We start from the raw sequence: 12,050 nt of genomic DNA, 5'->3' as shown, positions 1-12,050 counted from the left end.
TGGCAGAGGGCCGTGGTGCGTGCCAGAGCATGGCCATTGATGCTGGCGGAGGGAATGTCTTGTCCTGGTTTTGCAGCCACCTTTGTGTCAAGAGAAGGAAAAGTCCTGCTACATCATCCTGGCAGCAGCTGTGACGGGATCCTGAAAAGGGAAGGAGTAGACAAGTTGTTAGTGTCCTAGCTCTGAGCATCTCTGACCTCTGGGAGCCAGATCACTGTTTAATGCAGAAGGAAGCAGGCTGTCACTGTTAGTGGCTTGTGTGTGTGCTGCTACTACACTGCTTATTGTGAAAACAGAGACCAAAGATAGTGAGACATCTTCCTGGCATCTTTGTTGGCATGGTGTCAGTGGAGTTTCTTATCCAGTAGTCATACAGTAGGTGCATGAAAAATAACGGGTGGGAAACAGTATCCCAAACTCATCCTGCAGAGGCTGGCACTGTTACCAGGAGTGCCTGGGAGCCTCTGATGCTCAATGTTTATGTCTTTTAGGTAGGGTTGCTGTTTGGTTGGATGTCAGCCATTAAGGGTATCTGTGAAGAGCTATCCTAGATGGTTTCCTCTGCTGGATGAAGTGGCATTTGTTTTAATGCACTGTTTTTATGGTGTGAGATTATTTTGAGGTACAGTAGTCACCTAGAAGTCTCACCTCAAAGTTTGCATGGAGTGCCTTGTGCTGAGTGTCAAGAGCCTGATTTTAGCTGTTAATGGTGTAACATGGGAAAACACATTTGTGTGTGTGGATTCTCTCTCCCACTGGGGTGCAGGTCTTATCCTATCTGGCTTGTAGCAAGAACGATGTAGACATCTTGTTAGAAAAGACGGGGTTTTCCAGGAAAGAAGGGGAAAAGATTTCTCTTTACTTGACTGAGAAAACACTCTGGTTTCCCTCTCCCAAAGGAGGAAAAACATAAGAAGCAGCAACAAAAAGCTTTCATTTTTTCCTTGTCTCATGGCTTACCTAAAATGCATGTTTAGGCAGCATTTCTGGAGTGGAAAAGGAGGAGTGTGGCTGGTGAAGATCAAGCCTCGGAAACATCAGCTTGTGTCTCAGAAGCTTCTGTGGGATGTGGCTGATCTCAGTGAATTTTTCTGTGCTTCAATTCCCTGTTTAAAAAATGCTCTGCATTTAATAGCAGGCCTTTCTTATATTCTTGTCTTAAATTTTATGTCTTTGCCTGACACTCACTGCTTGTCTGTAGGTACCCTGGGCCAGTAGGTGCCTACCTTTGGGAGCAGACATACATTAGAACAAAACAATAACTAGGTATGAGATTAATCTTACTAGCTCTGCTTTCCTGATACCAATATACTTCTGCAGCACTGAAACTGAAAGATTTGGCGTAGCTATGCACAAGCACAGTTTCCATGCCCGACGTGTTGGGGTAGAAGCTTAATGGTTCACTGTGAGAACAGGACGCAAGTACTTCCCACTACTTCTAAAATATGAGGCCAAAAATTCAGCGCATTGCTGGGAAGATTCATTGGAAGGTTTCTTTCAGTCAGGGGACAAAAGGAACTCTAAAAGGAAGCCAAAAATAGCCCTTAAGCACATCTAGTTTAGTCCCATAACTGGCATATATCAATGAGAAAAGCCTGTAATTCTTTGCAGATTATCCTCTGAAGCTGGAGGAACAAACTTCCTGGTCCTGGAATGCATAGGCAAAGCAAAGTCAGGCAGTGCTTGCAAAACTGTCCTGGCTTAAAAGTGGATTGTCCTGGAACCTCTGTTCTGTCCTGTATTTTGAATATGATGTCTTAATATTTTGTCTTTTATTGTTTCCAGTTCCAGCTGCTGATCGAAGTTGCCTGGCCTCTGTTTATCTTCTTCATCCTGATCTCTGTAAGACTTTCATATCCGCCCTATGAGCAGCATGAATGTAAGTACCAAACACAGCAGCTGCACCCAGAATGGTTGTTGTTTCATGGTTAGAACGTAATTATGTAGCTGGCAAGATGCAAAGAGCAGGGGCAGTGGTTGCATACTTCAGTCAGAAATCTTCAGGGAAGTTTTAATGGCACCTTTCCTTCCACCTTGGGGACTGCAGTGTGTTCTGACATGTTAATACTGCTCCAGGACTGTACATTGCTGCTGTTTTTCTTGCTGTTTCTCATTTTTTGCATTTATAATGTATTAGCTGAGTATTTGCTGTAAAACTGTGACAAGTCTGCAAAACCCACACAGAACCCAAGTCTTACTTCTCATAGTTGATCTGTATGTGACTTACTATAAAAAGAAAGCAGTGTTCAGATCTGTAAGAAAGCAATCTCATTTTCAGACAGTAATGTGGGTTAATGTATCACATACGAAGAGCACAAGAGCACTTCCATTCCTTCTAACCATTAGACTGTCAGCTCTGTATTCAGTAGATTCACCAGTCATACGTTTGTGGAGAAAAACTATTCTACTTTTCTTTCTAATGGGCACATTTCTGCTTTTTCAAAGGAAGCTTATTCTTGCTCTGCAAATGACAATCTTTAGGCCTTTGTTGGTTGCCATTTGATTTAGGAAGCATGACTCGTTTATTAGCAACATGCTTTGTCTTACTGTGATTGGTGACAATCTCATGCTGCAATTAGCTGACTGTGGAAGAGCTCTTTGTTTATCTTTCCTTTGCCTGATTACTCAGGGTAAGGTTTAAGGGTCAGCACAACATGATTCCGGAGGGTGTTCTGAAGTGCTTTATTCTTAAAATGGTTAGAGAACGAGCTCTTACAGCACTTACCCCATGGTTCTTTGCAGTGGCTGGGGCATTTTGTGCTGCTTGGTAGGCTTTCAAGCTAGCAAGGATCCTTTCAAAGCTGAAGTGTTAATGTTTGCAGTTTCCCATTACACTTTGGACACTGCTAGTCCCATGTACTGCCTAACTCACTTGCTACAGTGCTTGGCAGGGTAATTGAAGCTTCCCTAAATTAAATCTCATACTTAGCTGCATGGCATTTGAATTGGCTATTCAGACTGAATGTTACAGTGGCATTAGGAGATGCCTGTAATAAGGACATAAAGCTGAAGAGAAGCAATCAGCAGTCTACTCAGCTGGTGTAAATAGCAGCCTCAATGGTAATTTCTCAGCTGTGGCCATGCTGTATATAAATTCAAACCTAGCAAGAACTGCCTTTTCATAATGCTGTTTAGATTGGGCTTGTTAGTCACTAGCCTCCTTGTAAATCCTTTGCTCTGGCAACCTGGTGTCACAAGCAGAGTTTTGAGGCTTTCACCCGCAGCCCTTTTTCCTTCCCATTTATGTTGACTGATGTTGTTTTGTCTGCCTTCTCCCTGTGTTGTCGTAAGGAATTGTAGAGTTTAGGGCATGTGGTAATTTTTTAATTCACTTTTTATGGTTAACTCCTGTCCATTTTTTTGAAAAGCTTCTGAGAACAGGTAACTAAATTTCATTTAAGTGTGGACTGATTTCATTGAATGTTCATTCATATGCTGATGGATGCTGATGTGTTGTATAGTGGAACATTTTTTGCTGAACTGTGAGCAGAGATAGAAAGAAAGAAACCTTGAGTTCATGGTGAACTCTGTGGCAACCCTGTGGATGCCTTAAGGGAAACAGGATTGTTATCTGTAGTGGCAGTGCTGTATGCTGTTATGAAATCACTTGCAGGTAATGCCTGATGATAGCAGTAACAGAGCTGCGTGCAAGTGCTTTGTAGCCTCCAGATAGCCTCAGTATTTTAATGTTATAGTCTTTTTCAACAGATATGATTTTCAGTTCTCTTTTCCTGTTTGAGGAGAAGAACCAGGGACTGAGCTGCTTATGTGGTCAGACTTTCCAGTCACGATTTTTTATTTCTAGAAGCCTGGCCTAGTGTGAGGAACCTTCTTCTGAAAACACAGGGGAAAATTTTGCTAGCTCTTAAGTGATAGTTAATGGCTTTCACCAGACCAGCCAGAGAAGACATCTTGGATTGCATTTGAGCAAGATTGCTGACTTGTGTCTTGTAGAGTTTGGCTTTTCTGTTCCTGTGACCCTTTAAGGTATTCAAAATGCACTTCATTTGGGAAAAAAAAATCTGACAAAAAGTGACTTTAATATCTACTGAAAAGCTGGATGTATGCATCAATGTCACTGAAAATGGTGTGCTGTTACACTGTTTTCTGTGTAACTCACCTGACTTAAAACTGGCAGATTTCTGCTTTACTCCGAGAAACTGCTGTTACATGCCTCACTGTATATAAAAAGTCACATGAATTCTTATGTACTCTTGCTCTTTTCATACTGCTTTTAATAGTTTCTTTGAGCTCTTAGCCGTGTAAAATAAAAGGCATGGAGGAGAGAGAAGGTGATTCTCTGGGAAATTTTATGAAAAGAATCAGAAAGTCTTGGCATTTTTCCTCTTCCCCCTGCCCCCCAAGCCCCTCAGCCAAGAAGAATAAAAAAGCAGAATGAAACAAAAGCCAGAGAGCTCAGGTAAATAGCTTTTCTATTTTAAACAGAGAACTGGGAACAAACAGTCCCCTGCATGCTGGAAACAATGAACCTTCGGTTCTTTCACCTTTCTCCTGGACAGAGTCCTTGGCTTTCTCCAGGGAGGGCTGATAAGCTCCCCGTCTTCCTTCAGCCACCTACATTAACCAGCCTTGCTGTAATTCAGCAGCTTCGACCTCCCTTCCTCCTGGGGTTCTCGTACCTCCGTTGTGGCTGGGGAGGTAGGGAGCCAGCCCCCTGTGTGATCACAGGCATGCTGCGAGGGCGAGGTGGGTACCAGAGGGGAGAATGTGCATCTCGTGGTCAAAGCCTTGAGTACCTGCTTTGAGTAGGTGCAAGAGCTACTGGGGAAGGGGCATAACCTTCTCCTGTGCTCCCCTCCCTAGTGTGGGGGTGAGGAAGTGAGTTTGTTTGCAGAAAGCAGCCTGTCGGCTGAGGTGCAGGATTACACAAAGGGAAGCCTTTCTTCCCCTGTCGCTGGAGGGTAAGACATTCACAAGTGCCTGAGTGGTGTACTGGTGGAGATTGGCCATGAGCAGTTTTGTTACTGCTTTAACTCTTGACAGAATGCAGAATGTAAACAGGACACAAAGTCTGAGCTATGTCTTAAGTAGGTCTTTAGTAACAAGAGTTAGACTTCAGCAAAAAGATTTGAAGTGTGGCAGGCAGGTGCCTAAATGTTCTAGGAACTCTAAAGTTTTAAGACTGTCTGGAAATCAAACTAATATGGGACAGCAATGACATACTTATCTCAGGGAAACCAATGTAGGCACCGACCCCACAATTGCTGACCCTTTGCCTGGTGTTTACAGTGTGTGTAATTGAGTTGAGTGGATTTTGAAAACCAAAAGGACTGAATAGAAACATTACGGGTCTTCAGAACGAAGACCCTGACTGGGGCTGTCCGTGTGGCCTCAAGCCGAATCCTTATTTAGTTAAGCATGCAAATCCAGAGAAGCGTGGCTGGTTAAAAGCATGTATGTGCATGTGCTCACCACTACCAGGCTTTGGAGTTGCCTGCTGTTGGGGATTCCTCAGCAAGAAGTACTATATCCCTGTCAGCATGGCCAAAATGAATGCTGCAATGATGAAAGTAGCGAAGAGCTTCTCCTACAGGCTTAACAAGGTGTAGTTTTTCAGTGGAAGAGGCTAGAGCTGTGTGGGGAACTTAATATGAGCTCAGCCCTTCTTAGTGTTGGCAATTTTGCACTCATAAGCAATTTGGGGCAGTAACCAGTGCAGGATTAGCACTGCCTTTCAAATGCAGTGCTGTGTGGTAGTGGCTTGTATCCTGTGTTTCTGTCTCCTAGCTCTTGTGTTTCTATTCTAGGCCACTTCCCAAACAAAGCTATGCCTTCAGCAGGAACCTTGCCATGGATACAGGGGATCATCTGTAATGCCAACAATCCTTGTTTCCGCTACCCAACTCCTGGAGAAGCCCCTGGCATTGTTGGTAACTTCAATGCCTCCATGTGAGTCAGCCTGCTTTTTCCTCGTGTCTGTTCTTGGGGGAATATGTGGAAAAGGGATATTTGGGAGTCATCAGCTAGTTGTGTAACCCTACACTATTGAGGGTTTTGCTGTTCCTGCCACCACTGAAGTACCAAGCTCTCCAGCTGCCAAGTTCAGAGGGGCTAGCAGAGAGCTGGTATGTGTGCAGTATCCCTGAGTCCAAGCAGTCGAAGCTCTTGGTGAATGAAAAGCCCTGCCTGGGTGAGGACTTGTGTCCCTTATCTTATCATCGGTTGCTCAGAATTTTGCCCATAAAAAGGCAAGGCCTAAGCTCTTTTTTCAGAGACCGTCTTTCCTTGGTTAACGAACTTCTGAGTCGGGCAGTGTAGAGTGAGAGGCAGTTGAAGAGCAGGTCTGGGGGATACCCCCTGACATTTGTCATTTAGTACTGCCTAATGTGTTGCAGAAAGCTCAATTTACAGCCAGCTTCCTCATAACCTGCCATGCTTGCTGTATTAATACTGTCAGGCCAGTTAGGCTTAATGCAGAGTAAAATGTGTCTGCAACCTGGAGAAGCATTTGAAAGGACCAAGGGTATACTTAAATTATTGTGCTTCTAAGAGGAAGCAGTTTATAGGCAGTAGGAGGCCCTCTCCATCCTAGTCTTAAATAAACACTTCCAAATGCATGGAGGTTCCCCATGTAACTTTGTTTGACCTTGCATTAGCAGCTATCTTTTATTAGGCTCTTTGAATTGTCCCAGGGTGGTCACTGAAGAAAGGGCTTATTGTACTGGAGAAGGCAGTGGCATAACTGAAAGGGACTGAACTTTGGAATTGGGATGTAAAACTGTATCTGTGGATGCTGGCTCACAGAGCTGATGACTGCTGTTTGGTTTTGTGTTTTCCTGTCACCAGTGTTTCCCGCCTGTTCTCAGATGCCAAGAGGTTACTCTTGTACAGCCAACAGGACACGAGCATAAAGGATGTCCAGAATGTCCTGGGAAAACTGCGCAAGCTGGGAAACTCCTCTGGCTCAGGTAATGGCATAGTAGAAAGAGCCACCTACATCTGGCATTTCTGGCCTGGTTAATTCCTCATGTGTATAAATTTCTGAAATGTGCCATAATGGGAAAGTGCGTGGTTATAATTTACAGCTCATCAAATGCTTTCCAATGCTGCAGAAGTACCTTAAGCTTCTCCTGTGTCAGAGCTTTGTATGCTCTTTAGCTTCTTCGGTGGATGAGAAAAGGGATGGTCTGTAATGCCAAGAATAGCAGCTGTTTTGGATGTGAAATTACAATCCTCAGCCCACTGAAGTCAGTTAAAATGCTGACTTTCTCAAAGGAGTCTTAGTGTGTCTTTTTGGAAAACACTAATTATTTTGCTATTTTGTCAGTGAAGCAGTGAACGCAATATAGCTGCAATTTAGCGCTCTACCCCCTGAGCTCCAGAGGGAAGTGCGCTGGAAGAACACAGATGAGGAAAAGCTGATGTTGGCCTCCAGTTTATAAACTCAAAGCTGATTGTTATCTGACAATGAAGTCTCCATTTCCGTTCTTGGTTTTTTTGTTTCCATATAACTGTTTGGTGTAGGATACTTCATTCTCTGCTATTGTCTGGCAGGATTTTGAATGGCAGGGTCCAAAAGAAAATGTTTTGTCTTGGGGGCTCACACAGCCCTGGTTGCCGTGAAAAATGAGAATCACTCCATTTTTAGCTTGTGTGAGAAGGTCTGGTGTGCCTTCCTGTCCCATGCAGATAAATGACTAGTGTGAGATCACACAGGATGCTTGCAGCAGAGGTGGGACATGAAATAGCTCAGCCCAGTCTCAGGAAGTGTGGCATGTCTCTCATTATTGCCAGGTCTCTCTGACATGGCAACTTGTTAGAGTTTCGTGGGCTACTCTTAAAGATTATTTCTCTTGGCCACTGTCTTAGTGCTGCATGTGTCTATTGGAAGTGATGGAAAGTAATGGTTTAGAAAGAAATAGAGCAGGGAACACAGCCATCGACTGTCTTTGCCTACAGCCTCTATCCAGGCATGTGGAGCTCTTTGAATGTAGGTGGTATTACAGTGTTTTGTGAAAGTTGTCCCTCGTTTTACAGTTGTGGTTCTTCCTAGCTTTCTTCATTTGAGCGTGGCTCAGGCAGGCTCCAGGAAGAAAACTATCTGACCTGGTATGATGTGAATAGTTTTGTGTCTGATGTGTGTCCTGAGCACACTTCTAAAGCAGAGATGGTGTTTTTACATCCTTTCCTGTGTTGCTCAGTACATTGCAGGTCACTTTGAAATAATCTGTATTGTTCGTGACAGGTTGGCAGGTGTGCACTGGCTGTATGTACAGACACAAACTGTGCAAGGGATTTGTCTTGGATATATAACCTTCCTCTCTCCCCTTCAGGGCCATGCAGAATCCTGACGTGATCAGATCTGCAGGTGATACTGTGGTCTACTGACTGAGCATTAGTTGATACTTTTTACTTGCGTATAAGGGACACCCTTCTTTGCCAGGCTCAATATCCGTACCACCGGGCTCCCCTCTTTTTACTCTGAGAGCTGGTTAAGTGGCATCGTCATGCTTTTACCTAAATCTGCAGCAGTTTTAAGAGGGAGAGGATGTAGAGTGAACTCTTTGTGCAGAGATGGACACATAATGGACACAGCCAAAATGAGTTAAGATTACTATTTCCCCAAGAGAGGTTTAATGCTGTTTTTCATGGACCTCTTCAAACCTCTGGTTTGACTTGGTGGTCTTGTGGGAACAAGTTCTCTCTGTCAGAATGATGAATGCTGCTGTTACTGGATTTTACACTTTGTGCCCGCAGTAGTATCTGCAAGTTAATTCTTCTAAAGAGAGTAGATGCTGGTGTTTTGTACTGAAACATGCAATGAACATCAGACATGGACATTTACAAGAAAACTGTCAAACCTATAAGCTGAAGCTCTCATTGCTGGGAAGGTTTGAGGGGGAGGAGTGATTCCAAGAAGCATTTTGCATAGGGAGTATTGTACAAGTTGAAAGTCAGAAGGCTCCTGTTTCTCTCTACTATAAAGACTAGCAGCCTGACTGCAAAAATAAGCCTCAGACTAGTCATCAAAGATCATATTTCTATAATAAAATATTTCAAATGTGTAATAAAAAAATCAAGCCTCTGTGTCATTAGAATGACAGACTGCCCATTGTTGGTAAGGCTTACAGAGAACAAAGCCTGTTTGTCCTTCTCATGATATGCTCATTTACAAAGCCTCCAACTTGAGGGTCCCTGCTGCCCACTCCTTGGCTGCCTGATTCATTCTCTGACAGCATGCATAAAACAGCATCCTCTAATCTTACAAGTACTTGTGTATTTATGGTTAGCAGTGCTTAGATGCCTGTGCAGGGAAGGGAACTACAGGTCAACCCTTCAGCTGCTGTTGACAGTGAGGTGTGAGAGATGCTTAAATCCTTCCCTCTGTGGAGTATTTCCTTCAGTGACTCTGGGAACCTAAGAAGACAGTAGAATTGGATGTCAGATGTAAGCACATCTCCAAACCTGAAAGCACTGCCTTTATACATGTATTTCCCCGATTAGCAGGAGGGCTAATTACGTGATGAAAACATCTGTAATACCTCCTCTGTTCCAGCTCTGGCCTGGATCTGAAGCCATGTGGATCAGTGGTGCAGAGAGATGCAGCTTTGCAGCTCGTGTTTCCCCAGTGGGAGGGACTGTATGCTCCCTACTGTGTGATGTGGGCTCTGCTGCAGTCTCTGCAGCTCCATCATGCCCCCTCATGCTGGTGTGATGTCCTGCTTCCACACATGCTTGCCACTGTTCCCTGACAGCTTTGAAACAGGCTTCTGGAGGTGATCTTCCATTACTAGCATACAAATTGGAACTGTGGTATAGATTTTGTTCCAATGCTAGTCATGCAGAGCATGTATGTCTGTATTTGGCTTCAGATATTTGAATGTGTTCAGAGAGCATTTGCCAAAGTCCTTTCCCTTCAAGCTTGTTTAAAACAACCCTCACAAACTAACGTTCAAGGTGTGACTATTTGTTGTCTGATCTGAAATTAGGCATATGTTGAACTCTGGGGAAGGGAGGCTTGCTTAAGATGCCAGGGTGTTTACACAGGTGCCTGAAAGACAAGGTAAGACACTAAGATTTTGTTCAGGCAGTGCTGTGCACCCATGCCAGCAGGCTTTGCATCTCAGTCACTTCTTGATGAGTTAGAGGGTAATCCTTCATAACAGGGCTGTATGTCCAGGAGTTTGAGGAATGGCTCCTGTTCTCTGCTGCTCTGAGCTCCAGAAGAGCTCTCCAGTGGAGAGAGGGGAAGGTGTTAGAAGTAGGAAGCAGCCCACCCTTGCTTCATTTAACATCTTTTCTGGCCAGGATTAAGTACTAACTGGTGGAGTGAGGGAGTTCAGCACAGGCAGCAATCGTGCTGTATGGGTGCTGCTGTTTTAGGGACACTTTCAGCAAACCCTGAGCAGTGAAATCTACGTGCAGGCACACACATACCTTAACATAATCAATTTTGCAGGGAGGTGCCAGGTGCCCTCTCCTTCCCAGCACTTGTTACATCTCTGTCCAGCAATGTCACCAAGGTCTTCAACACTCATGATAAGGCAGAGTGCAACTCAGAACAGAGAGTCAAAGACCTTGGTGACAGCACATCCGAGAGCATGACATGGCTGCTGGGATTGCCACCTGCAGTAGGTTTGGCTCACTGCTTGCAGGCACTGGATTTGCAACTGGCCTCAATGCTGTTTACCAGAGGATAAAGTGTTTGGAAGAAATAAGCTTGCCTCCTTTTTTAAAAGGTGGAGATACAGCTTGCTGTGGGCTCTGAGGCACACTTCCTTCATTTCTTTCTTCTCTCTACAGGGCTCCCAAATACTTTGTTCTGCAGTGCCATGGGGTAATAAATCAAAAGGTAAAATTAAAGCCACCTTCTTTGGTTGTTGCTAACAGTTGCACATACAAGCCAGTCGAGCTGGTATTTGCTTTATGGCTCTTAGTTTTCAGTGATCCCAAAGGGCGTGTTTCTAGTTTTCTTGAAGCCAACCCAACTAAACAAAAATGAAGCATTAGAATAGGCAGAGGGAAACAAACATCGCCTAAGAAATTGCATCAGATCTCAGGCTATTATTCCACATGTGCCCTGCCTTTCCCAGTTTGCTGGATTAGTATTGCTCATGGTGTGGGAGAAACATCAGGTGGGTGGCATCCTCTGCTGATGTTGCACACTGCTGCACAGACAGATGTTGAGACTGAAGGAGTTTGCAGCCTGTCTGGTCAGTGCTATTAGTGCTACTTTTGTTTAACAGGTAAAGGATGATGGAGGGCTTGGGCTGAAGAGCAGCCTTGGGAGAGGCTTTCTGGTGGCGTGTGTCCTGCTATATGATTATCAGAGTGCTCAGGGAAACAGGATGTTGTGCATTATCTACTAGGTGATGTTAAAGTGATAGCTAACTGCCTCCTCAGTGTCTTCTCCCTAAGAAAAATGACTCCATGCCCTCAAGCTAAGCATTCGCATTGATTCTTATACCTGCCTACCTCTCCCTAATTAAGCTGGCTTCCTCCCTGACTTCCCTCGGGGAAGGATCCTAGCAGAAACCAGCTAGGCTAGAATGAGGACTAACAAACCATATGTCCAGGTGGCCTTCACCCCTGGAAACACTTGTAGACACCAACTGCAGCAGGGCGGCATTCCTGCCATTGCATGGTTGCATGTAAATATACAACTGGGTTGTCTGATGCTTGCTCCACAGTGACGTGCAGGTCCTTCCCTTTCCGTTAGCCTGGAGAAGATGTTGCCAAAAATGCTGCCCTGTGGTATCAGTAGAGAGATCTTGTAGGGGTGGGTAGGAAGGCTGCTTTACCTTTGTGTTTTCAGCATGGGTTACTTTGCGTTAGCCCTCAGCATAACTCTACAGGGTGTTCCTGGCTGCTGCTGCCTCCCAGCCTGAAGCATCCAGCCAGGAAGGGGGGCCCCGGACTGCATGGGAACCAGTGTGATTTCTGCTTTGGTCAGGTGTGGTCTGTCGGGATGGAGCAAGTAGAACAAGCAGCCAGTACTGGGTACTTGGGTGGCACAAAGGGTTTTGTAGTGTGCCATGTTGATTGGGCAGTGTGGAGATTCAGGTACACGTGGCAGTTCTCCCACATTT

General features: G+C 44.7%; 1 protein-coding gene across 6 annotated transcripts in view; it reads left to right on the top strand.

Annotated features, from left to right (window-relative positions):
• ABCA1 (ATP binding cassette subfamily A member 1) overlaps positions 1-12,050 on the top strand; it is a 96,808-nt gene that overhangs the window by 20,640 nt on the left and 64,118 nt on the right. For all 6 annotated transcript variants that reach the window (XM_030003576.2, XM_030003575.2, XM_030003574.2 and 3 more), the window contains 3 exons: positions 1,786-1,879; positions 5,769-5,910; positions 6,808-6,929. In XM_030003576.2, the coding sequence (XP_029859436.1) occupies positions 1,786-1,879; positions 5,769-5,910; positions 6,808-6,929 (358 nt within the window). The remainder of the gene's footprint in view (positions 1-1,785; positions 1,880-5,768; positions 5,911-6,807; positions 6,930-12,050) is intronic.

This window comes from Aquila chrysaetos, chromosome Z (genome assembly GCF_900496995.4).
Source record: "Aquila chrysaetos chrysaetos chromosome Z, bAquChr1.4, whole genome shotgun sequence".
NCBI classification, from domain to species: domain Eukaryota; kingdom Metazoa; phylum Chordata; class Aves; order Accipitriformes; family Accipitridae; genus Aquila; species Aquila chrysaetos.
The sequence above is the reverse complement of the archived record's forward strand: the minus strand, read 5'-3'. Positions and strand labels throughout refer to the sequence as shown.